Source organism: Drosophila montana, unplaced genomic scaffold (assembly GCF_035044405.1).
Source record: "Drosophila montana isolate Dmon_TW-CO22-7 unplaced genomic scaffold, ASM3504440v1 contig_2883_1, whole genome shotgun sequence".
NCBI lineage: Eukaryota > Metazoa > Arthropoda > Insecta > Diptera > Drosophilidae > Drosophila > Drosophila montana.
The window spans coordinates 286,764-314,742 of NW_026997758.1; the positions used below are offsets into that span (position 1 = coordinate 286,764).

Here is a 27,979-nt window from a genome sequence, read left to right on the forward strand (position 1 = left end):
TGTTTGACATTGTTGCATTTGTTGTTTTAAATCGCTTTGAATAATTGATAACATTTCAAATGCGCGCCATTTCAATGCGCTCTGTTAATAAATTTAAGTAACAGCATGTTAACTCGAATGGGCACTGTTAATTTACAGCTGCGCAGCCTTGGTCACACTGTTTTTTAACATAGTTTGCACAGCTGTGTTTTTTGCCATTCACACAGAAACTACTGAGTATCGATATCGAAATCGAAGGCACACCTGAAGTCGCGTTCGCGTTGTCATCATCGCTCCAAAATCTCCGCACACACCAAATTTTGCCGTTTTAACACACGAAAACGTGTGTTTTCTTTGCTTTAAATACGCATTAATATTGCTAAAGTTCTTGTGCCAGCAGAGCGCAGCTGTTGTGGTTGATCAAATTTTGTGCAACAAGTGGTTTTCAACTCGTTTTTAACTTCACAATCAAAGTGCCTTACACATACCGACGCGCGCACACGGATATTGTTTTTACCTGCCAGCTTGCACGCATACAAGCGCATACGTAAGCAACAACAAGTTGTGAACTGTATGCTTGGAATCCAATAAGATAATTACGCCGAAAAATGCTAAGCTCATGCACATAATTTAATTAAAAGTGCTCAGCCTCAGTGAATGAAAATAAAACAAATTAGAAGTGCTGACCAAAAAAAAAACTAACAAAATCCCTAACGCGAGGATCAGTATCGCGTTTTTAAATGTGATAAAGGAAGAGAAAGAGAGAGGGCCCAAATATCAGTCTGTGCGCGCGCGCGTGTGTGTGTGTGTGTGTGTGTGAATGTGTGTGAACAAAGCTCCTTAACAACAAAAGTAGCCATCAACAAATTGAAACAAGTGTATTTTAAATATAGATTACAAAGTCCACTTAAGCAAATAAAAATAACGCAGGTAATTACACATAACTGACATTTTTCACTTTTGCTTTTACATACAAGCATACGTATGTACATACATAAATAAGCAAAAATACCTAGTATGTGTACAAACAAACATACATATTGTACGCTCATTTCTTTCATTGACATTGTTTTTGCTAAGTAAGTGTAAGTGCTTTTGCGCGTTTTGTCTGCAGCGTACTGAATTATTTTGTATGCTATTTTCTTTTTATCATTTCTCACTGCCCTGTGCTCTCTTGCTTTTTTTATTGTTTTACCTTTCTACACATTTAACAGTCATCATCAGTTTGCACTTGCTTCTAAATGTTGCCATCTCTTTTTACTCAAAGAAATAGCAACAATACTAACAGCGCGGGTCTTATAAGAATTCTATCGGTGTGCTTGAAGTTTCTTGTTTGGCTACCAATACATGCTTAAGGCCACTGCTTAGCACACACACACACATGCCCACGAACTGGCCAATAAATGCCGCTGCTTTGGAATGTTCGCTTCGATGGTTTTTGTGTTGTCGTTCCTGTTCTCAATACATTTTGTATTAGGTCTTATGTGTGTGTGGACGTTGTCAACGGGTTTCTGCTATCATCACACACACACACACACACACACATACTCATCAAGCTAATTTCAATAAACAAACTGCAGACTGTGTAGCTTTGTTATTTCTTTCCGTTGCCTGTCCACCTTTTTTGTGTGTCAGTCACCTGTTTTTCACACGCCAACCGCCAACCAAAACAACTCAAAATAGAGGGCAACAATTCGCCGTCTTTTCTTCCTGCTTGTCCTGCTGCAATAACAGCTGAAACTCTCTGCTTTGTTTATCCTTTTACGGCGCATAATGTTAAATTGAAAGGCCAAAGTTTTAACAGATAAAACTGTTTAACGTTAACACAGAACATTATATATTGGTAAACCTGCGAAATTAATGTTGTTTAAATCAAACATAATGTTAGATAGATTGTGCTTTAAATGATTCAACTGAATGTGGAATAGCATTCAGGAATCACTGTTAGTTAACATTAACGCTGGCAGCAACAGCGCTGCTAGCGCATCAGTTGTTTTTCGGCATTCGTGCGCGGCGCAAGGATATACGCAGGGATTATTCCGCAAAGCCACACACACACAACCAAAATTTACGTGGCGGCTTTTCAATTATTTAAGCCGGAAAGCCGACGTGCAAGTTGAGTTTATGACTTTGCGCGCTCAGTGCGAGGCGAGCCAGCAGATGTGATAGAGATAGAAATGTGAGAAATACGTATAGAAAAGAAGGGGAAGAAAAAGACAAAAAAACAAAATGCAATAACATAAAGCGGCAGCGGCCTAAGTGCAAAAGTGGCTGTGCATTAAAAAACATAAGGACAGACAATCCATTGACTTGTCTCAGCTTTTCTTTTCGTTCATTGCATAAGGTTATTTGTTGTTGCTGTATTTAAATGAATGAAAGCTCTCTGCTCTACTAAAACTAACTAAAACCTTTCAACTGTCTTTCGCTTATTCCAGATAACGGCAACAAAATTAGCCGCAACGTGACGTATTCTCGCATCAATAATTAAACAAGTGCACACGATATGGAGTCCATGGAATATGAGATGGCACGCAACATGACGCTGCTCTTCTTCCTCGAGCGACTCCTGGACAAGGGCGAGCCACGCACCGTCCACGATCTCTCCTGCCAGTTTGGCAACAAGGAGTTCACCAAGGAAATGCGACAAATTGCCGGCGGTAGTCAGTCTGGTGAGTTGCGCTCAAATCTCTTGAAATCAAAAGTGAAAATCATTTTACTTTACGTTTTGATATCGCTGTTGGCAGCAACCTGAAACCTGAGGTACAGTGAAAACTAATACTAAACATATTTGTACACCTGTACAGCGGGTTCAATGTTTTCCGCTGCCTGTTGTCGTTTTTTTTCTTGTCGCTTAAGTGCTTGACTTGGCCAAGTGCACATGTCATTGCCAGTCGCCATTGAGGCAGCGGTTTCAACGGTTTGCACGACTAAAAGATACCCTGCATAAGCTGTAAACCGAAACCTATGCCTGCTTGAGCAAGACATGCTCTCTATAAGGTCACAGGTGCTTACATTTTTCTACCACTTTATTAGGCAGCTATGTTTTCAGGGTTATTTTCTTTTACCTCAATCGATAATAGACGTCGTTTTGTTTGTCTGTTTATGCCGGCCTCAAAAAAAAAAACTGGATTCATCCATATAATATAAAAAACACTCGACTTTGACTTACAACAACAACAACAAATGAACACACGTAAACACGCTTTAAAAATAGAAATACACAACTCTTCGAAAAACTTTAAAAATAAACATCTTCTGGAGGTCGGTGCAATGCACTTTCTACCAAAAAAAAAGAAACGCAATGGATTTAGATTCATTAGCGCATAATAAGAATGGAAATAAAGTGATTTTCACATGGAAGTTGCGACAGTTTTCTTTTATCTTCGCCTTGTGATTAATAGCACAAGTTTAATTTGTATGATATGAAGAGAATTATTTATTAATTAAATTTTGAAACCTGGCAGCAATTGCGAACTTTACATGTTAAAGCCGACCATATCAATCTCTTTGACGACAATCTTTTTTTCTTTTTGTTTTTTATCGTGTTTTCATAGTTGAGTTGCTGTTTACTTTAGCGTATGCCTTGCTAATTTGTTATCATTTACGGCACATTTTTATTACAGACATTTTGTTCACAGCTTGTGGTTGCGTTAATTGCACTCGTAAAATACGAAGTGCAACAAATGCATTCAACAAATACTTATCGCATTTTAAAATACACATGTCTTTTTAACTGCAATTCGTGACGTGCGTTTTTTGAAATACAGCTTTGCAGATGCGAAGAACATAGCCAAGTTAGTAAGCGTTAGTAAGAGTTGGCTCGACTATTTCCCAAATTGAAGCGAATCAACTTTAAGGGAAGGTCTTTAATGGATACCGAAGCTATAAGCTCCAGCTTGAAGCAGAGCCCAAAAGCTAAGCTAGACCCGACCCGGTCAGCCTATAGACACCTTTTCTTGTCAACGTTTTGCTTATTATTCTTCTTCCTCTTATAAGCCGTTAAGGGCCAACTCTCTATACCTTTAATATTCATTTCATATGGCCCACCTAAAAACTGAGCCGCAATCCAAATGATGATGTGGGTAAATTTGCTTTTCTTGTTTGGCTTTGCAATAGAAAAAAGTGTCGATTACGTGACAGAAATGTTCAATTCAATTTCAAATATTATGGCAAACTATTCTAGAGAGAGAGGGAGAGAGAGGGGGAGAGAGGGGGAGGGTAAGAGCCGCCCATTTGTTGCTTCAATAATGCATGAGCTTGGGCTTGGGATAGCTCTCTCTCTCTCTCTCTCTCTTTCTCTCTCTCTCTCTCTATCTATTCCCCAGCGACTGACGAGGGTTTTGCGGGCAAACAAGAAAACATTTACGAAATTAACGTCACAAGCAATTTTGTTCGAACTCAACAGCTTCGAGAGTTTGTTCTCAGCTTAAAGGCTATTAACTAAAATGTGATAATGGCTTGGGCAAACAATTTTCAAATGGGCTGCGTTCCCATTTCACTGCTAATTTGACAAGCGATCGCCTAAAAAAACTATAAACTAAAACTAGTTTTGCATGCATTTGGCCAAACTCAACCAGGCCAGTTAATGGCCAGCTGACAACATCGACATCGATGTCGATATGGATGTGGATGTGGAATATGTTGAATAGCTGCACACAAACATATTCCATTTTGGCCTCCACGTGAAGCACGCAATGTTTTGTTTTTGGTTTTTGCGTAATCGATTGCCAAAAAGCGAAGGTGCAACGCATTTGTCAATGGCAACACAAATTTTGGCTCGGCAAAATATATACAGATTGTACAGTGAAGTCTCTTCTAACGGACAGCAGCTTGTTCCAATGATCGATGTGCTGCATCCGTGTTCGATTTGCCGCTCCGACACATTTCAGCTTTGACTTGCGCTCCTTTTTGGCTTGGTTGCTGCCGTGTCAGAGTCAGGGCATAAATTTAACGATTTAATGCCGACAGCAGTCGGTTGGCCCATTTGAAATCCTTTAGCACCCTTGGCTCATGCTCCATCTCCGTCTCCGTCTCCCCGGTTCCTTGGCATTGCGTGTCGGCATTGTGCGTTCAAGTTGAGTTGTTTTGTATTTGTGCGGAGCTTGCCTGGCAGATTGTTGACTTGTGCTCGGGGAAATGGAAATCAGAAATGGAGTTGGAAATGGCAATCGCTAAAGCTCGACATTGATTTTTGTCGGCGTATTAATAGCTACAACTTTTAACAGTTAACCAAATTTGCTATTTATTAGTGGCGCCTTTTGCGCCTAATGAGCAGAAAAGCGTCATTTAATAAGCCCATTATGAAGTCATGTTTTAGGCCAGGCCACATCAACAATATCAACCTCCCCATTTTAAGCAAATTTCACTTTTCGACTGAGCACATAAAATCTTGAATTTATTGCCACATAACCCTTTTAGCTGCTCAGCCAAGCCACTTGCAGAATGTATAATATGTGCAGAATGTGGCAAGGTTCTGCATGCGCTTACATTTCAATAAGCAAACATAAATATATAATATATAAATGTATATGCATATGTGTATATTTATAGAAAACTGTGTCCAATATGTGAGGCGGCGGCGAGTGACCGTAAAATGTGCCAACAACACAGAGACACCTGCTCCTCAGGGGGCGGCAGGGGATTCGCCCACCTGCCCACCTACCCGCCTGTCTCTGTTTTCTCTGTCTCAAAGTGTTTTGGTGGAATCGAAAGAAAAATACTTGAGGGTTAAGTGTAAAGTATTCGAGATTTGTAACACAACTCGTTTGTTTGATTTCTTACACTATAGTTTTAGTGTGCTGTGGAAAAAAGTCTTTATTTGATTAATACATATATTTCAACAATTTGTTTGCTTTTTTATTCTGTTAAACAGCTGATATGGCTGTTTTATCCATTTGTCCTGCACCTCTCTAAATTTATATACGAATGGCGAACGATATGCTAAACAGCTTCGGTCGTTCCAGAAGGTTTCACAATCTAATGAGTGCAGATCTACCTGGAACGAGGTTTCCCTCGGCTAGCATCACGCCCGGCTCCTCGGTGCTGGGCATTCGATTTGATGGCGGCATTCTGGTCTCCGCCGATACGCTGGTCGCCTACGGCAATCTGGCGCGGTACCAGAACGTCGATCGGGTGATCAGGATCAGCGACAGTGTCTTGCTTGGCGGCGGCGGCGATTTCGCCGATATACAATCAATCGTGCGGACCATAGACCAGAAGATTATCAACGATCAGTGCCGCGACGATGGGACGAGCATGAAACCGATGGCGCTGGTCAACTGGCTGACGCGGCTCCTCTACGGCCGGCGCTCTCTCAAAAAACCCCTCAAAGCTGAGCTAATCGTTGCCGGCATCGAAGACGGTTGCCGGCCATATTTGAGTGCCGTGGATGCGCGCGGTTCGCCCTTCGAGAACTATGTGGCGGCCAGCGGCTTTGCCCGGCTCATAGCTGTGCCGCTGGTGCGCGAACGCAAGCCCCTGGACAGGGATTTCAGCTTGAAGGAGGCATCCACATTGATCCGCGACTGCATGAGAATCCTCTACTATCGCGATACGCGCAGCATTTCTCAGTATACGGTCGGCATTTGTACGCCCGATAATTGCAGCATTAAGGGTCCGTTTAAAGCCGAAGAAAACTGGGCAATTGCCGATCACGTTTCGGGCTACTAGATATTATATTTGAACATTTTGTATTCAGTCTGATCCGAGGATCGTTAAACTATACAGAATATATATTTTAGATTTTAATACAAAAAGAGTTTGAGTAGCCCTCGCAGCTGCTCTTATATTGCTTTGCTGCGGGTATATTGCGGTAGATAAATATTTATGCTTCTTCGTATTTTTGTGTGGCTTACAATTTTCACACAGAGTTCACTCTGCTTCACCTGTAAATTTCAATTTCAATTTGTGTAATGCACAAGGATACATAAAACTTGAATTATGGCACCAGTTGCTTGGCCCATTTTTAGTGGACATTTCACCTTTTTTCACTTTCAAGCGGGCAGGCTCAACTGAATCCACATCATTTTTTCTCAGTTTTGTGGCTCATTGAGCACATGTTAGATGTGAATCCCCGGCTCAGATTGATAATCTTCCTGGTGGCAGAAATCTCTGCACATGTCTTCGCATAATTTCTTAATAATTTGATTATTCGCAAGTTCATTTACATTTTCAAAGCCCGGTGAGAAATGCAATTAGATTAATTTATGCTGCGATTTTGAGCAAAACTTGTTACACATTCAGTTTCGACAATACAATTAACAATGACAACTCGGAGCCGGAGACGGAGCAGAGGCTGTTGTTGTTGTTGTTGCTCCCTCCTCGACACGCAACAATAAAAACAAACAAATTCCCTGCCTTCCCCTCTCCCTCCACTCTCGCTTCATCAAATGCTGCGCGTTTGTCATGTCACGTCATATTACACACACAATAGGCTGTGGCACGAGACGAGAGGGGCGAGGGGCATCCAGAGGGGTGACGAGCGGGTGTCAGTCGTTTTTCCCTGGGCTGCTGACGGCAGTCAGTCAGTCAGCAACTATGACCTGATTTATCAAATAAATAGCTCGCACAGCTTGGCTTGAGTGCATTCACTTTTCATTTGGCTGCAGATGTACACTGTAAACAAATTGCGGCTGCATTGCAAAACAGATTGAGATTCATTTATACCATTTTTTAGCTGAATAATCTGTTCTAAATGAATATTACAAATTAAATTGTATTGTATTTAGAAACATTTCAAACATTATTACTCTAGACGTTTCAGATGAATATGTGACGATTTGGCATCACAGAAATTTATGCATTTTAAGTTTGTTTGTCTTTGATAAGTTTTGTTATTATAAAAAGTATGTAAAACTTCTTCCAGCTCGAGCTCTCTAGACTCTACTCGTCTAAATATTCACTTTTTTGGTATATAATAAAAATAGCAACTATTGCTAGAATATCAACTTTTAAGTTGCATCTATTTAACCGAAAATATATATAAAGTATTAGCATCTTGTTTTTACTTATTTCCATGAATATTATAGGTCTAAAAACGTTTTGTCAAAACAATTTCTTGACACCATTAAAAATAGATAATTTTTCATATTGATTTTTAAAAATTGTTTGGAGTAATGGAACTCAATATGTTTTTTTTTTTAAATAGTTCCAAGAAAAATAATATATCGATATAAAATATGTAAAAAATAAAAGCATTAAAATTATGTGGTTTAAATTGCATATTAATCGGGAAAATATGCATTTTTCGCTTTGTCAAAACATTTTCTTGACATACTGTATGTATACTTCTCTTCTATTTGCGCCGTGCACGCAAAACCAACAAAACTATATGTCAGAGCAAGTTTTAGCCTTTTCATGCCCACACAATTGTAGCTGATATAAGGGTAAGCCCCATCCTCGCCCAACTTTTGCCAACTTTACAACTAAAGCGGCAACATACATCTGAAGAAGATATGCACATAAATATTTATGTGATTTAGTGATTACAATGAAGCTAATTATGGGAAACCGGGCATATGTGGCAGCATGATAGCAAAGTTATACAATGCGCGCTTTAAGTTTAAAGTTCCTGGCAAAAAAAACTAATCAACTGCTATGAAGAGTACATATGTGTATGTATGTGTTGTGGATATACATACATATACACAATGTACATTAAGTACTTTGCCAATTAAAGCGCTAAAATGTCTTACGACGCGAACACATTGAAAGGGGTGCTGGCGAATTAATTAAGTTAACACTTTTACTGCATTACTGCATAGACGGATATATTAATAGAGGGCGAGAGAGAGGGAGAGAGAGAGAGAGGGAGAGAGAGACTCGCTAATGGCTTTTACTAATTATAATTGACATCTTTGGCTTCTCGCTGACAGGTCTGAAGAAATTTCTCGCCCAATATCCATCGATATTTCTGGTGGACGGCGATTATGTGCAGGTAAATGCGTATCAGCACAGTAGCTCGGACGATGGCAACGGCGGCGGCGGCAAGCGCGACTACATCCAAGAGGCTAAAGACTACTTCAAGAACAAGATGCTGCAATATGGCGCCGCTGCCGAGGTTCCAGTTCGCAGTCTGCTCGGCCATCGGTCGCAGGCATCGCCACAAGTGCGTCACATATCGGGTGAGTAGTTGACATAATTACCTTTCCTCTGATTTTTAATGCGTTCATTTTATAGGTCAGCACATCAAGGAGTTTACGGACTTTCTGATGAAGCACACGGACACATTTAAGGTGACGGACGACCATGTGGTGCTGGTGGGCAGTGAGAATATGACGGATTTGCCGGCCAGGGATCGATTGCATTTGCCCCAGTCGAACATCGATACGCGCGGCACACAGCAAATGCTCGACTTTTTTGCACAGTGCATCGAAATGAAGGGCCCGCTGCTGGTGGATCAGCTATTCCATCTGCTGACACTCAACTTTCCCCAGGATCAATGGCTGCGCATGTTCAAGACGCCCGGCGATTTGAGCTCCTTTCTCAAACTATTCGGCGACTGCTTTCACATCCAGGCCAATCTAGTCACGCTGCTGCAGAAGCCCAAGCTAAGCGACTCGCACATCCAGCAGGCACAGGCGCGTTCTCGCGAGCAGTTCAATGTGCTTAACAATAATCAGAATCCACGAAAGCCAGAGGCGGCTTTGAGTCCCGTGCAGCAGCGCCTACATTCGCCAGCCATGCGCAGCAATGGTTACAGCAGCAACAACAATCTGAACAACAACAATCTGAACAACAACAACAATATAGTATCGCCTAATTTCAAGCTAAATGCGCCCGTATCGAATATGACAGGCGGCAATGGCTTTGGCCAAAGCCAAAATAAGTCCGAGCCCAATTCAGGCTTCGACAGCTATGTGCCAATGTCGGAGCTGAAGCTGGAGAATCTGTGCGAGAACAATTATCCCAGCTCGAATGTGTGCTATGGTCCCATAGGAGCAGCAGCACCACAACAGCAGCCGCAGCCGCAGCAGCAGCAGCAACAACAACCGACGGCGCCAACGGAGCGTTTGAATAGCGTTAATCAAACACTGAAGCAGCGGATAAATACACTGGTCATACGCACCCTGGCTGAAAATCTGGAGAAGGACAAACAATCGCTAGCTAATCAGAACGCACACTCGAGTCCCGTGCACGGCGGCAACAACACCAAAGCAACAATTGCAGGCACAGCTGCAACAATTGCAGGCACATCAGCAACATCGGCACAGAACAATTCGTCACCTAGTCAAAGCTATTTCGTTGGCGACACCTGGAAGATTAAGGTACTGCAAAATACGACTGTCATTGCCAATGTGAAGCATTCAACGTTTGTCACCGACGCTCTGCTAGACCTGCTGGCCAAAGATGAGAGCAACATTGCCGTATCGCTCGACTGTGAGGGCATCAATCTGGGCATTAAGGGCGAGATAACGCTGATCGAGATTGGCACAGCTCGTGGCGAGGCATTCCTGTTCGACGTGCAATCCTGCCCCGCCATGGTGAGCGACGGTGGCCTGAAGACGCTGCTCGAGCACGATCAGGTGATAAAAGTCATACACGATTGCCGCAACGATGCTGTTAATTTGTATCTGCAATTTGGCATATTGCTGCGCAACGTATTTGACACGCAAGCGGCGCACGCAATATTACAGTATCAGGAGAACGGCAAGCAGGTGTATAAGGCCAAATATATATCGCTAAACTCGCTGTGCGAGCAATACAATGCGCCCTGTAATCCCATCAAGGATCAGCTGAAGCAAATCTATCGGCGGGATCAAAAGTTCTGGGCCAAAAGACCGCTGACGCGCGAAATGATGCTGTATGCGGCGGGCGATGTCCTCGTCCTGATACACGATCAGCTCTTTGGCAATCTGGCGCAACAGATTAAGCCCGAAAACCGGCAGCTATTCTCCGAGCTGTGCACCGAGCAAATCCTAATGCAGATCAAGCCCAACGAAGTCAAGATACGAAAGAAGCAGCGCAAAGTGAGCACCGAGGTGTCGGATCTCAAGCAAAAACTGGCCCAGACCAGCAAAAGTATTGTGCTTTCCAATCGCGAGATACGACTGCTGCGGTGAGTCGAATACTGGAGTATCTATCTTACACTTTTATTAGTACGAATGAATTTTTAAAATTTCGAACACGGTGTAGTTTTCAAAGGTCTGTCTCTATTTAGCCCAGATATCTTAATTATACATTTCAAACTTTAAATCTCGATAGCTCAGGGAAGTCCCAAAATGAAAGGGTATACATTTAGATATCGTGTCCCAGGTTTTAAAATTTAGAATTTCATATTTTAAAAGGCACGTTCAAAAAGCTGTATCACTCGAAAATCGGTTCAAATTTTCTCGAAATATTTCATTTAAAAGATCTGGCTCAGTTCAACTTGACCCTGTGAAAGCAGCCTAATATCCGCTAGTATATAATTATAAGAACTTTCATTTACTTGCAGCTATATGGACTTGACGGAGGACGAGAAGGAGCGCCTCAAGGGCTATTACAAAGTGGCCAAGAAGTTGGAGAAAATGGAATCTGCTGGCAATCCAAATAAGTACGTAGTCCCTACGATTTATAGTTGATAACGATTTTAATAGTTGTCATATTTTATTGCAGAGATCAAAGTGACTCGGAGGACGATGCGGAACCAAATGAAAACGACTTTTTCCCAAGCTTGGATTCGGTGCCTTCGGACAATTCGCTGTCGGGCACATTCTCGCCGCGCTTCAGCTCTGAGCCGCCCAGTTTGACTGAATCAATGCAAATGCTGGAGGAAATACTGCAAAACAAATCGATGGATCGAATAGCGCGCATTGATAAGCTCGAGGCCATATTGACGACTGCGACTACATTGCCATGCGATCAAGTGAGTTAAATTAAAATCTCAAATTCCCATGCTAAAAGTATCTTTTTTGCAGATTATTACTTCCAATGCAATGCAGGAACAATTGGGCTCCAGCATTGCGACCACTGAGAATCTGCAAATCATTCGCGAGAAATCAAGAAAGTAAGTGCAAAAACGTTAACGTTGCAAACGAAAACAAAAAGAAAAACTATCATATGATATTTGCAATTTTAGCATGAAGAACTGCAATTGCCATGGAGAGCGCAGCATAACGCCCATTTTGAGATCAGGGAATGACAAGCGAGTTGTCAAACTTGTGGATGCCGAGTCGCAAACTCTGAGCACCGGCGACGTTGTGATTACCAAAATCTTTTTCCAAGAGGAACACGAGCGTGCCAAGGAGGCGGCGTTGACCAACAGCAATGCCAATGCCAATTCACCAAAACGGGTGGCTTCAACTTAAACCGATTCCTAACTAGAAATGAAATGTGCAGACAGACAGACATATGTATTATTTTTTATTATCATGATGAGACTCCACTTGAAAAGGAAGCAAAAGACGGAGTGCCCAACTCTATTAAATATGCAATAATTATTCTATCTATCGAAAAGCAATATAATTTGTGCCTAAATGTTGAACATTGTATTAACAATACTTGCTATATAGTATATTATTTACTCCTATTTCAACTGTGTTAACATAAACATATATTGATATATTGATTTTGCTCACTCATTAATGAAATCAACCATTTTACTAAGCCAAAATTGTTACTCACAAAATTGAATCACACTTCTCATCGAGAGATGGTTTAGAATTTGTGTTGCATTCTGATTTTTTTTTTAGCAATTTGAGTTAAAGCTTTACTTATACACTTACCATTATATTAAATGAAAACCTAGCGAACCAATCAATCAAATGCGTGTATTAAATTTGACACATTTAAGCAAGATTTGCTTTTTATTTGACACAAAAATGAAGCAAGTCATATTATAAGAAACGTTGGACCAATCTGTGTAAAATCGAACGCCTTTACATTTATAGATACAGTTTGTAGAGGTTTCCAAATATCCTTGTCGCCATATCAAAACTAAACTTTGTATTTTTATCATAATACCTCCAAAAACAAAAAAAAAAAAACAAAAAAACAAACACGTTTATCCAAGTTAATTTTAAATATACCCAAATATATAATCAAAATTTCTAACCTATTAACAAAGTGCATATTCAATATAAGTAATTGATATTAAATTGTAAAGAGAACTTATTGAAATTGTACGATTATAAAATATGCATAATTAAATAAAAAACAAATTGTATATACACATTCAATGAAAATCTGCTCGAAAGAAATTGTAACTCTTACTCCTACTAAGCTCATAAACAGGTTTCCTTCAAAGACAAGGACAATCTTCGTGGGAGCTATGAGCGATTTGCAGCCTTCGTTGGGATATGGATCGACTTTCATGAAAGGAGAATTTTTAGCTTCCCTAGAATTATTAAAAGTCTTAAGAATTTTTTGGTTTTGGTTTTTTATTTAACACCAAACATCAAGAGGCTTAAAACATTGATAAGTTTGTGCATAAGTAAACATTGTAAACATTTAAAAAGATATTTGTTACAATTTATCATTATATATAGTATTAGTAGCTTTAAGTGGTAGTGAATTTGTCAAGAACTTTTTTTCATTTTATATAAGTCAGTCATGTAAATTTGTTTTTCGCGTAAATAATATTTATATGATGATCATTTTGCTAAGCGAATTTACAGCACGTGTGAGAGAGACACTTACACTATATTTTTTCACAAATGATCTGTTTTGCTTTATATTTTAAGTAGCGCAAGTTTATTAGTAAGCATTCATTATGGTTATACTAGACATCAAGGCTAATATTGTAAAATTGAATATATTGTGTAATTTAGTTAAAATACTTTTAACTTAACTTATTTTTTTGTGAGACATAGGTCTAACGTTAATCGTAGGGCTGTTTTTTTTGCTCAAATATATATTTGTTGAGCATCTTATTGACCAATTTAAATTCGTATTTTATCTGTGCTTATTATCCTTTTACTCAGTTTTAATATTAATACTAGCATTATACTATTTTATATGTGAAATCTTATTAAATGACTGCAATTAAACGACTTCAACATAAGCAACAGCAAACAGTCGCTTTTAAATATATGGTAAGTGTATATGCGTTCATATTTTAGAACTTAAATACTAATTAGCTGGATCATTAATCGTCATACATGCTATAATTTATATTATTAGAATGTGCAGCGAATAATTTAAATTAACATTAAGAAGAAAAAGAAGATTAATGTTTAACATGTAAAGTATATTAACATAAATTAGTAAACAAAAATGACATTTTGCACTTTTATTCAAATAATTAAATACTTTCAGCTGAACTACCAGGCGAACAGAACCGCAAGCAGATCAACGAAAGTTATAATCGAAAATTCAACCATGTGCTTTCAGGGGCACCGGGTTTTTTCACAAATTACACGCATAAGTTTGTAAGTAATTCAATAATTGAAATATCTCGGATTAATCCGATTTCGGAGTGATACACCCCTTTCTACTCGTAAGGATCCCTATTATCAATTGGCATTCAAAAAAATTAAAAATCAATGGGAAAAAAAAGTGGTTGACCAAAAACCGATTCGTTTGTAAAGTCAACCTTTTTTGATGATTTTTTGTCATATCTCGGCCAAATACTGTCCGATTTGGGAATTGTATACCATTTTGGACTCGTAAGGATCAGTACTATCGATTGGCATCAAAAAAATAAAAATCTAAATTTTGACCAAAATCAACAAAATGGCAAGGGGTTACATCACGTTTTTTCGCAAATTCGGGGTCGGTTCGAAAATTAAGACTTTTTTGATTATTTTTATTGAATATCTCGGGTAAATACTGTCAGATTTTGAAATGTTATACCTTTTTGAATTCGTAGGGATCCCTACTATCAATCTGCATTCAAACATTTTCAAAATCGATGGGTGAAAAAAAGTGGTTGACCAAAAACCGATTCGTTTGTAAAGTCAACCTTTTTTGATGATTTTTTGTCATATCTCGGCCAAAAACTGTCCGATTTGGGAATTGTATACCATTTTGGACTCGTAAGGATCAGTACTATCGATTGGCATCAAAAAAATAAAAATCTAAATTTTGACCAAAATTAACAAAATGGCAACGTTTTTTCGCAAATTCGGGGTCGGTTCGAAAATTAAGACTTTTTTGATTATTTTTATTGAATATCTCGGGTAAATACTGTCAGATTTTGAAATGTTATACCTTTTTGAATTCGTAGGGATCCCTACTATCAATCTGCATTCAAACATTTTCAAAATCGATGGGTGAAAAAAAGAGGTTGACCAAAAACCGATTCGTTTGTAAAGTCAACCTTTTTTGATGATTTTTTGTCATATCTCGGCCAAAAACTGTCGGATTTGGGAATTGTATACCATTTTGGACTCGTAAGGATCAGTACTATCGATTGGCATCAAAAAAATAAAAACCTAAATTTTGACCAAAATTAACAAAATGGCAACGTTTTTTCGCAAATTCGGGGTCGGTTCGAAAATTAAGACTTTTTTGATTATTTTTATTGAGTATCTCGGGTAAATACTGTCAGATTTTGAAATGTTATACCTTTTTGAATTCGTAGGGATCCCTACTATCAATCTGCATTCAAACATTTTCAAAATCGATGGGTGAAAAAAAGAGGTTGACCAAAAACCGATTCGTTTGTAAAGTCAACCTTTTTTGATGATTTTTTGTCATATCTCGGCCAAAAACTGTCGGATTTGGGAATTGTATACCATTTTGGACTCGTAAGGATCAGTACTATCGATTGGCATCAAAAAAATAAAAATCTAAATTTTGACCAAAATCAACAAAATGGCAAGGGGTTACATCACGTTTTTTCGCAAATTCGGGGTCGGTTCGAAAATTAAGACTTTTTTGATTATTTTTATTGAATATCTCGGGTAAATACTGTCAGATTTTGAAATGTTATACCTTTTTGAATTCGTAGGGATCCCTTCTATCAATCTGCATTCAAACATTTTCAAAATCGATGGGTGAAAAAAAGAGGTTGACCAAAAACCGATTCGTTTGTAAAGTCAACCTTTTTTGATGATTTTTTGTCATATCTCGGCCAAAAACTGTCCGATTTGGGAATTGTATACCATTTTGGACTCGTAAGGATCAGTACTATCGATTGGCATCAAAAAAATAAAAATCTAAATTTTGACCAAAATCAACAAAATGGCAAGGGGTTACATCACGTTTTTTCGCAAATTCGGGGTCGGTTCGAAAATTAAGACTTTTTTGATTATTTTTATTGAATATCTCGGGTAAATACTGTCAGATTTTGAAATGTTATACCTTTTTGAATTCGTAGGGATCCCTACTATCAATCTGCATTCAAACATTTTCAAAATCGATGGGTGAAAAAAAGTGGTTGACCAAAAACCGATTCGTTTGTAAAGTCAACCTTTTTTGATGATTTTTTGTCATATCTCGGCCAAAAACTGTCGGATTTGGGAATTGTATACCATTTTGGACTCGTAAGGATCAGTACTATCGATTGGCATCAAAAAAATAAAAATCTAAATTTTGACCAAAATCAACAAAATGGCAAGGGGTTACATCACGTTTTTTCGCAAATTCGGGGTCGGTTCGAAAATTAAGACTTTTTTGATTATTTTTATTGAATATCTCGGGTAAATACTGTCAGATTTTGAAATGTTATACCTTTTTGTATTCGTAGGGATCCCTACTATCAATCTGCATTCAAACATTTTCAAAATCGATGGGTGAAAAAAAGTGGTTGACCAAAAACCGATTCGTTTGTAAAGTCAACCTTTTTTGATGATTTTTTGTCATATCTCGGCCAAATACTGTCCGATTTGGGAATTGTATACCATTTTGGACTCGTAAGGATCAGTACTATCGATTGGCATCAAAAAAATAAAATTCTAAATTTTGACCAAAATCAACAAAATGGCAAGGGGTTACATCACGTTTTTTCGCAAATTCGGGGTCGGTTCGAAAATTAAGACTTTTTTGATTATTTTTATTGAATATCTCGGGTAAATACTGTCAGATTTTGAAATGTTATACCTTTTTGAATTCGTAGGGATCCCTACTATCAATCTGCATTCAAACATTTTCAAAATCGATGGGTGAAAAAAAGTGGTTGACCAAAAACCGATTCGTTTGTAAAGTCAACCTTTTTTGATGATTTTTTGTCATATCTCGGCCAAAAACTGTCCGATTTGGGAATTGTATACCATTTTGGACTCGTAAGGATCAGTACTATCGATTGGCATCAAAAAAATAAAATTCTAAATTTTGACCAAAATCAACAAAATGGCAAGGGGTTACATCACGTTTTTTCGCAAATTCGGGGTCGGTTCGAAAATTAAGACTTTTTTGATTATTTTTATTGAATATCTCGGGTAAATACTGTCAGATTTTGAAATGTTATACCTTTTTGAATTCGTAGGGATCCCTACTATCAATCTGCATTCAAACATTTTCAAAATCGATGGGTGAAAAAACGTGGTTGACCAAAAACCGATTCGTTTGTAAAGTCAACCTTTTTTGATGATTTTTTGTCATATCTCGGCCAAAAACTGTCGGATTTGGGAATTGTATACCATTTTGGACTCGTAAGGATCAGTACTATCGATTGGCATCAAAAAAATAAAAATCTAAATTTTGACCAAAATCAACAAAATGGCAAGGGGTTACATCACGTTTTTTCGCAAATTCGGGGTCGGTTCGAAAATTAAGACTTTTTTGAATATTTTTATTGAATATCTCGGGTAAATACTGTCAGATTTTGAAATGTTATACCTTTTTGAATTCGTAGGGATCCCTACTATCAATCTGCATTCAAACATTTTCAAAATCGATGGGTGAAAAAAAGAGGTTGACCAAAAACCGATTCGTTTGTAAAGTCAACCTTTTTTGATGATTTTTTGTCATATCTCGGCCAAAAACTGTCCGATTTGGGAATTGTATACCATTTTGGACTCGTAAGGATCAGTACTATCGATTGGCATCAAAAAAATAAAAATCTAAATTTTGACCAAAATCAACAAAATGGCAAGGGGTTACATCACGTTTTTTCGCAAATTCGGGGTCGGTTCGAAAATTAAGACTTTTTTGATTATTTTTATTGAATATCTCGGGTAAATACTGTCAGATTTTGAAATGTTATACCTTTTTGAATTCGTAGGGATCCCTACTATCAATCTGCATTCAAACATTTTCAAAATCGATGGGTGAAAAAAAGTGGTTGACCAAAAACCGATTCGTTTGTAAAGTCAACCTTTTTTGATGATTTTTTGTCATATCTCGGCCAAAAACTGTCCGATTTGGGAATTGTATACCATTTTGGACTCGTAAGGATCAGTACTATCGATTGGCATCAAAAAAATAAAAATCTAAATTTTGACCAAAATCAACAAAATGGCAAGGGGTTACATCACGTTTTTTCGCAAATTCGGGGTCGGTTCGAAAATTAAGACTTTTTTGATTATTTTTATTGAATATCTCGGGTAAATACTGTCAGATTTTGAAATGTTATACCTTTTTGAATTCGTAGGAATCCCTACTATCAATCTGCATTCAAACATTTTCAAAATCGATGGGTGAAAAAACGTGGTTGACCAAAAACCGATTCGTTTGTAAAGTCAACCTTTTTTGATGATTTTTTGTCATATCTCGGCCAAAAACTGTCCGATTTGGGAATTGTATACCATTTTGGACTCGTAAGGATCAGTACTATCGATTGGCATCAAAAAAATAAAAATCTAAATTTTGACCAAAATCAACAAAATGGCAAGGGGTTACATCACGTTTTTTCGCAAATTCGGGGTCGGTTCGAAAATTAAGACTTTTTTGATTATTTTTATTGAATATCTCCGGTAAATACTGTCAGCTTTTGAAATGTTATTCCTTTTTGAATTCGTAGGGATCCCTACTATCAATCTGCATTCAAACATTTTCTAAATCGATGGGTGAAAAAACGTGGTTGACCAAAAACCGATTCGTTTGTAAAGTCAACCTTTTTTGATGATTTTTTGTCATATCTCGGCCAAAAACTGTCGGATTTGGGAATTGTATACCATTTTGGACTCGTAAGGATCAGTACTATCGATTGGCATCAAAAAAATAAAAATCTAAATTTTGACCAAAATCAACAAAATGGCAAGGGGTTACATCACGTTTTTTCGCAAATTCGGGGTCGGTTCGAAAATTAAGACTTTTTTGATTATTTTTATTGAATATCTCGGGTAAATACTGTCAGATTTTGAAATGTTATACCTTTTTGAATTCGTAGGGATCCCTACTATCAATCTGCATTCAAACATTTTCAAAATCGATGGGTGAAAAAACGTGGTTGACCAAAAACCGATTCGTTTGTAAAGTCAACCTTTTTTGATGATTTTTTGTCATATCTCGGCCAAAAACTGTCGGATTTGGGAATTGTATACCATTTTGGACTCGTAAGGATCAGTACTATCGATTGGCATCAAAAAAATAAAAATCTAAATTTTGACCAAAATCAACAAAATGGCAAGGGGTTACATCACGTTTTTTCGCAAATTCGGGGTCGGTTCGAAAATTAAGACTTTTTTGATTATTTTTATTGAATATCTCGGGTAAATACTGTCAGATTTTGAAATGTTATACCTTTTTGAATTCGTAGGGATCCCTACTATCAATCTGCATTCAAACATTTTCAAAATCGATGGGTGAAAAAAAGAGGTTGACCAAAAACCGATTCGTTTGTAAAGTCAACCTTTTTTGATGATTTTTTGTCATATCTCGGCCAAAAACTGTCCGATTTGGGAATTGTATACCATTTTGGACTCGTAAGGATCAGTACTATCGATTGGCATCAAAAAAATAAAAATCTAAATTTTGACCAAAATCAACAAAATGGCAAGGGGTTACATCACGTTTTTTCGCAAATTCGGGGTCGGTTCGAAAATTAAGACTTTTTTGATTATTTTTATTGAATATCTCCGGTAAATACTGTCAGCTTTTGAAATGTTATTCCTTTTTGAATTCGTAGGGATCCCTACTATCAATCTGCATTCAAACATTTTCAAAATCGATGGGTGAAAAAAAGAGGTTGACCAAAAACCGATTCGTTTGTAAAGTCAACCTTTTTTGATGATTTTTTGTCATATCTCGGCCAAAAACTGTCGGATTTGGGAATTGTATACCATTTTGGACTCGTAAGGATCAGTACTATCGATTGGCATCAAAAAAAATAAAAATCTAAATTTTGACCAAAATCAACAAAATGGCAAGGGGTTACATCACGTTTTTTCGCAAATTCGGGGTCGGTTCGAAAATTAAGACTTTTTTGATTATTTTTATTGAATATCTCGGGTAAATACTGTCAGATTTTGAAATGTTATACCTTTTTGAATTCGTAGGGATCCCTACTATCAATCTGCATTCAAACATTTTCAAAATCGATGGGTGAAAAAAAGTGGTTGACCAAAAACCGATTCGTTTGTAAAGTCAACCTTTTTTGATGATTTTTTGTCATATCTCGGCCAAAAACTGTCCGATTTGGGAATTGTATACCATTTTGGACTCGTAAGGATCAGTACTATCGATTGGCATCAAAAAATAAAAATCTAAATTTTGACCAAAATCAACAAAATGGCAAGGGGTTACATCACGTTTTTTCGCAAATTCGGGGTCGGTTCGAAAATTAAGACTTTTTTGATTATTTTTATTGAATATCTCGGGTAAATACTGTCAGATTTTGAAATGTTATACCTTTTTGAATTCGTAGGGATCCCTACTATCAATCTGCATTCAAACATTTTCAAAATCGATGGGTGAAAAAAAGTGGTTGACCAAAAACCGATTCGTTTGTAAAGTCAACCTTTTTTGATGATTTTTTGTCATATCTCGGCCAAAAACTGTCCGATTTGGGAATTGTATACCATTTTGGACTCGTAAGGATCAGTACTATCGATTGGCATCAAAAAAATAAAAATCTAAATTTTGACCAAAATCAACAAAATGGCAAGGGGTTACATCACGTTTTTTCGCAAATTCGGGGTCGGTTCGAAAATTAAGACTTTTTTGATTATTTTTATTGAATATCTCCGGTAAATACTGTCAGATTTTGAAATGTTATACCTTTTTGAATTCGTAGGGATCCCTACTATCAATCTGCATTCAAACATTTTCAAAATCGATGGGTGAAAAGAAGTGGTTGACCAAAAACCGATTCGTTTGTAAAGTCAACCTTTTTTGATGATTTTTTGTCATATCTCGGCCAAAAACTGTCCGGATTTGGGAATTGTATACCATTTTGGACTCGTAAGGATCAGTACTATCGATTGGCATCAAAAAAATAAAAATCTAAATTTTGACCAAAATCAACAAAATGGCAAGGGGTTACATCACGTTTTTTCGCAAATTCGGGGTCGGTTCGAAAATTAAGACTTTTTTGATTATTTTTATTGAATATCTCGGGTAAATACTGTCAGATTTTGAAATGTTATACCTTTTTGAATTCGTAGGGATCCCTACTATCAATCTGCATTCAAACATTTTCAAAATCGATGGGTGAAAAAAAGTGGTTGACCAAAAACCGATTCGTTTGTAAAGTCAACCTTTTTTGATGATTTTTTGTCATATCTCGGCCAAAAACTGTCCGATTTGGGAATTGTATACCATTTTGGACTCGTAAGGATCAGTACTATCGATTGGCATCAATCAACAAAATGGCAAGGGGTTACATCACGTTTTTTCGCAAATTCGGGGTCGGTTCGAAAATTAAGACTTTTTTGATTATTTTTATTGAATATCTCGGGTAAATACTGTCAGATTTTGAAATGTTATACCTTTTTGAATTCGTAGGGATCCCTACTATCAATCTGCATTCAAACATTTTCAAAATCGATGGGTGAAAAAAAGAGGTTGACCAAAAACCGATTCGTTTGTAAAGTCAACCTTTTTTGATGATTTTTTGTCATATCTCGGCCAAATACTGTCCGATTTGGGAATTGTATACCATTTTGGACTCGTAAGGATCAGTACTATCGATTGGCATCAAAAAAATAAAAATCTAAATTTTGACCAAAATCAACAAAATGGCAAGGGGTTACATCACGTTTTTTCGCAAATTCGGGGTCGGTTCGAAAATTAAGACTTTTTTGATTATTTTTATTGAATATCTCGGGTAAATACTGTCAGATTTTGAAATGTTATACCTTTTTGAATTCGTAGGGATCCCTACTATCAATCTGCATTCAAACATTTTCAAAATCGATGGGTGAAAAAAAGTGGTTGACCAAAAACCGATTCGTTTGTAAAGTCAACCTTTTTTGATGATTTTTTGTCATATCTCGGCCAAAAACTGTCCGATTTGGGAATTGTATACCATTTTGGACTCGTAAGGATCAGTACTATCGATTGGCATCAAAAAAATAAAATTCTAAATTTTGACCAAAATCAACAAAATGGCAAGGGGTTACATCACGTTTTTTCGCAAATTCGGGGTCGGTTCGAAAATTAAGACTTTTTTGATTATTTTTATTGAATATCTCGGGTAAATACTGTCAGATTTTGAAATGTTATACCTTTTTGAATTCGTAGGGATCCCTACTATCAATCTGCATTCAAACATTTTCAAAATCGATGGGTGAAAAAACGTGGTTGACCAAAAACCGATTCGTTTGTAAAGTCAACCTTTTTTGATGATTTTTTGTCATATCTCGGCCAAAAACTGTCGGATTTGGGAATTGTATACCATTTTGGACTCGTAAGGATCAGTACTATCGATTGGCATCAAAAAAATAAAAATCTACATTTTGACCAAAATCAACAAAATGGCAAGGGGTTACATCACGTTTTTTCGCAAATTCGGGGTCGGTTCGAAAATTAAGACTTTTTTGAATATTTTTATTGAATATCTCGGGTAAATACTGTCAGATTTTGAAATGTTATACCTTTTTGAATTCGTAGGGATCCCTACTATCAATCTGCATTCAAACATTTTCAAAATCGATGGGTGAAAAAAAGAGGTTGACCAAAAACCGATTCGTTTGTAAAGTCAACATTTTTTGATGATTTTTTGTCATATCTCGGCCAAATACTGTCCGATTTGGGAATTGTATACCATTTTGGACTCGTAAGGATCAGTACTATCGATTGGCATTAAAAAAATAAAAATCTACATTTTGACCAAAATCAACAAAATGGCAAGGGGTTACATCACGTTTTTTCGCAAATTCGGGGTCGGTTCGAAAATTAAGACTTTTTTGAATATTTTTATTGAATATCTCGGGTAAATACTGTCAGATTTTGAAATGTTATACCTTTTTGAATTCGTAGGGATCCCTACTATCAATCTGCATTCAAACATTTTCAAAATCGATGGGTGAAAAAAAGAGGTTGACCAAAAACCGATTCGTTTGTAAAGTCAACCTTTTTTGATGATTTTTTGTCATATCTCGGCCAAAAACTGTCCGATTTGGGAATTGTATACCATTTTGGACTCGTAAGGATCAGTACTATCGATTGGCATTAAAAAAATAAAAATCTACATTTTGACCAAAATCAACAAAATGGCAAGGGGTTACATCACGTTTTTTCGCAAATTCGGGGTCGGTTCGAAAATTAAGACTTTTTTGATTATTTTTATTGAATATCTCGGGTAAATACTGTCAGATTTTGAAATGTTATACCTTTTTGAATTCGTAGGGATCCCTACTATCAATCTGCATTCAAACATTTTCAAAATCGATGGGTGAAAAAAAGAGGTTGACCAAAAACCGATTCGTTTGTAAAGTCAACCTTTTTTGATGATTTTTTGTCATATCTCGGCCAAAAACTGTCCGATTTGGGAATTGTATACCATTTTGGACTCGTAAGGATCAGTACTATCGATTAGCATCAAAAAAATAAAAATCTAAATTTTGACCAAAATCAACAAAATGGCAAGGGGTTACATCACGTTTTTTCGCAAATTCGGGGTCGGTTCGAAAATTAAGACTTTTTTGATTATTTTTATTGAATATCTCGGGTAAATACTGTCAGATTTTGAAATGTTATACCTTTTTGAATTCGTAGGGATCCCTACTATCAATCTGCATTCAAACATTTTCAAAATCGATGGGTGAAAAAAAGAGGTTGACCAAAAACCGATTCGTTTGTAAAGTCAACCTTTTTTGATGATTTTTTGTCATATCTCGGCCAAAAACTGTCCGATTTGGGAATTGTATACCATTTTGGACTCGTAAGGATCAGTACTATCGATTGGCATTAAAAAAATAAAAATCTACATTTTGACCAAAATCAACAAAATGGCAAGGGGTTACATCACGTTTTTTCGCAAATTCGGGGTCGGTTCGAAAATTAAGACTTTTTTGATTATTTTTATTGAATATCTCGGGTAAATACTGTCAGATTCTGAAATGTTATACCTTTTTGAATTTGTAGGGATCCCTACTATCAATCTGCATTCAAACATTTTCAAAATCGATGGGTGAAAAAAAGAGGTTGACCAAAAACCGATTCGTTTGTAAAGTCAACATTTTTTGATGATTTTTTGTCATATCTCGGCCAAATACTGTCCGATTTGGGAATTGTATACCATTTTGGACTCGTAAGGATCAGTACTATCGATTGGCATTAAAAAAAAATAAAAATCTACATTTTGACCAAAATCAACAAAATGGCAAGGGGTTACATCACGTTTTTCACACACCGATTCGTTTGTAAAGTCAACCTTTTTTGATGATTTTTTGTCATATCTCGGCCAAATACTGTCCGATTTGGGAATTGTATACCATTTTGGACTCGTAAGGATCAGTACTATCGATTGGCATCAAAAAAATAAAAATCTAAATTTTGACCAAAATCAACAAAATGGCAAGGGGTTACATCACGTTTTTTCGCAAATTCGGGGTCGGTTCGAAAATTAAGACTTTTTTGATTATTTTTATTGAATATCTCGGGTAAATACTGTCAGATTTTGAAATGTTATACCTTTTTGAATTCGTAGGGATCCCTACTATCAATCTGCATTCAAACATTTTCAAAATCGATGGGTGAAAAAACGTGGTTGACCAAAAACCGATTCGTTTGTAAAGTCAACCTTTTTTGATGATTTTTTGTCATATCTCGGCCAAAAACTGTCGGATTTGGGAATTGTATACCATTTTGGACTCGTAAGGATCAGTACTATCGATTGGCATTAAAAAATAAAAATCTACATTTTGACCAAAATCAACAAAATGGCAAGGGGTTACATCACGTTTTTTCGCAAATTCGGGGTCGGTTCGAAAATTAAGACTTTTTTGATTATTTTTATTGAATATCTCGGGTAAATACTGTCAGATTCTGAAATGTTATACCTTTTTGAATTCGTAGGGATTCCTACTATCAATCTGCATTCAAACATTTTCAAAATCGATGGGTGAAAAAAAGAGGTTGACCAAAAACCGATTCGTTTGTAAAGTCAACCTTTTTTGATGATTTTTTGTCATATCTCGGCCAAAAACTGTCGGATTTGGGAATTGTATACCATTTTGGACTCGTAAGAATCAGTACTATCGATTGGCATTAAAAAAATAAAAATCTACATTTTGACCAAAATCAACAAAATGGCAAGGGGTTACATCACGTTTTTCACACACCGATTCGTTTGTAAAGTCAACCTTTTTTGATGATTTTTTGTCATATCTCGGCCAAATACTGTCCGATTTGGGAATTGTATACCATTTTGGACTCGTAAGGATCAGTACTATCGATTGGCATCAAAAAAATAAAAATCTAAATTTTGACCAAAATCAACAAAATGGCAAGGGGTTACATCACGTTTTTTCGCAAATTCGGGGTCGGTTCGAAAATTAAGACTTTTTTGATTATTTTTATTGAATATCTCGGGTAAATACTGTCAGATTTTGAAATGTTATACCTTTTTGAATTCGTAGGGATCCCTACTATCAATCTGCATTCAAACATTTTCAAAATCGATGGGTGAAAAAAAGAGGTTGACCAAAAACCGATTCGTTTGTAAAGTCAACCTTTTTTGATGATTTTTTGTCATATCTCGGCCAAAAACTGTCCGATTTGGGAATTGTATACCATTTTGGACTCGTAAGGATCAGTACTATCGATTGGCATCAAAAAAATAAAAATCTAAATTTTGACCAAAATCAACAAAATGGCAAGGGGTTACATCACGTTTTTTCGCAAATTCGGGGTCGGTTCGAAAATTAAGACTTTTTTGATTATTTTTATTGAATATCTCGGGTAAATACTGTCAGATTTTGAAATGTTATACCTTTTTGAATTCGTAGGGATCCCTACTATCAATCTGCATTCAAACATTTTCAAAATCGATGGGTGAAAAAAAGAGGTTGACCAAAAACCGATTCGTTTGTAAAGTCAACCTTTTTTGATGATTTTTTGTCATATCTCGGCCAAAAACTGTCCGATTTGGGAATTGTATACCATTTTGGACTCGTAAGGATCAGTACTATCGATTGGCATCAAAAAAATAAAAATCTAAATTTTGACCAAAATCAACAAAATGGCAAGGGGTTACATCACGTTTTTTCGCAAATTCGGGGTCGGTTCGAAAATTAAGACTTTTTTGATTATTTTTATTGAATATCTCGGGTAAATACTGTCAGATTTTGAAATGTTATACCTTTTTGAATTCGTAGGGATCCCTACTATCAATCTGCATTCAAACATTTTCAAAATCGATGGGTGAAAAAAAGTGGTTGACCAAAAACCGATTCGTTTGTAAAGTCAACCTTTTTTGATGATTTTTTGTCATATCTCGGCCAAAAACTGTCGGATTTGGGAATTGTATACCATTTTGGACTCGTAAGGATCAGTACTATCGATTGGCATCAAAAAAATAAAAATCTAAATTTTGACCAAAATCAACAAAATGGCAAGGGGTTACATCACGTTTTTTCGCAAATTCGGGGTCGGTTCGAAAATTAAGACTTTTTTGATTATTTTTATTGAATATCTCGGGTAAATACTGTCAGATTTTGAAATGTTATACCTTTTTGAATTCGTAGGGATCCCTACTATCAATCTGCATTCAAACATTTTCAAAATCGATGGGTGAAAAAACGTGGTTGACCAAAAACCGATTCGTTTGTAAAGTCAACCTTTTTTGATGATTTTTTGTCATATCTCGGCCAAAAACTGTCGGATTTGGGAATTGTATACCATTTTGGACTCGTAAGGATCAGTACTATCGATTGGCATTAAAAAAATAAAAATCTACATTTTGACCAAAATCAACAAAATGGCAAGGGGTTACATCACGTTTTTTCGCAAATTCGGGGTCGGTTCGAAAATTAAGACTTTTTTGATTATTTTTATTGAATATCTCGGGTAAATACTGTCAGATTCTGAAATGTTATACCTTTTTGAATTTGTAGGGATTCCTACTATCAATCTGCATTCAAACATTTTCAAAATCGATGGGTGAAAAAAAGAGGTTGACCAAAAACCGATTCGTTTGTAAAGTCAACCTTTTTTGATGATTTTTTGTCATATCTCGGCCAAATACTGTCCGATTTGGGAATTGTATACCATTTTGGACTCGTAAGGATCAGTACTATCGATTGGCATCAAAAAAATAAAAATCTAAATTTTGACCAAAATCAACAAAATGGCAAGGGGTTACATCACGTTTTTTCGCAAATTCGGGGTCGGTTCGAAAATTAAGACTTTTTTGATTATTTTTATTGAATATCTCGGGTAAATACTGTCAGATTTTGAAATGTTATACCTTTTTGAATTCGTAGGGATCCCTACTATCAATCTGCATTCAAACATTTTCAAAATCGATGGGTGAAAAAACGTGGTTGACCAAAAACCGATTCGTTTGTAAAGTCAACCTTTTTTGATGATTTTTTGTCATATCTCGGCCAAAAACTGTCGGATTTGGGAATTGTATACCATTTTGGACTCGTAAGGATCAGTACTATCGATTGGCATCAAAAAAATAAAAATCTACATTTTGACCAAAATCAACAAAATGGCAAGGGGTTACATCACGTTTTTTCGCAAATTCGGGGTCGGTTCGAAAATTAAGACTTTTTTGATTATTTTTATTGAATATCTCGGGTAAATA

At 36.8% G+C, this 27,979-nt stretch overlaps 1 protein-coding gene across 1 annotated transcript; it reads left to right on the forward strand.

Moving 5' to 3' along the window:
- The first annotated feature begins 233 nt into the window (after nucleotides 1–233).
- Nucleotides 234–12,956, forward strand: egl (Egl_like_exo domain-containing protein). Its single transcript, XM_064684643.1, has 8 exons — nucleotides 234–909; nucleotides 2,415–2,648; nucleotides 8,853–9,101; nucleotides 9,157–11,035; nucleotides 11,414–11,512; nucleotides 11,575–11,824; nucleotides 11,877–11,965; nucleotides 12,038–12,956. Exons 2-8 carry the CDS (start codon nucleotides 2,483–2,485, stop codon nucleotides 12,264–12,266), a joined length of 2,961 nt encoding a protein of 986 aa, XP_064540713.1. The 5' UTR covers nucleotides 234–909; nucleotides 2,415–2,482; the 3' UTR covers nucleotides 12,267–12,956.
- Nucleotides 12,957–27,979: the final 15,023 nt, after the last annotated feature.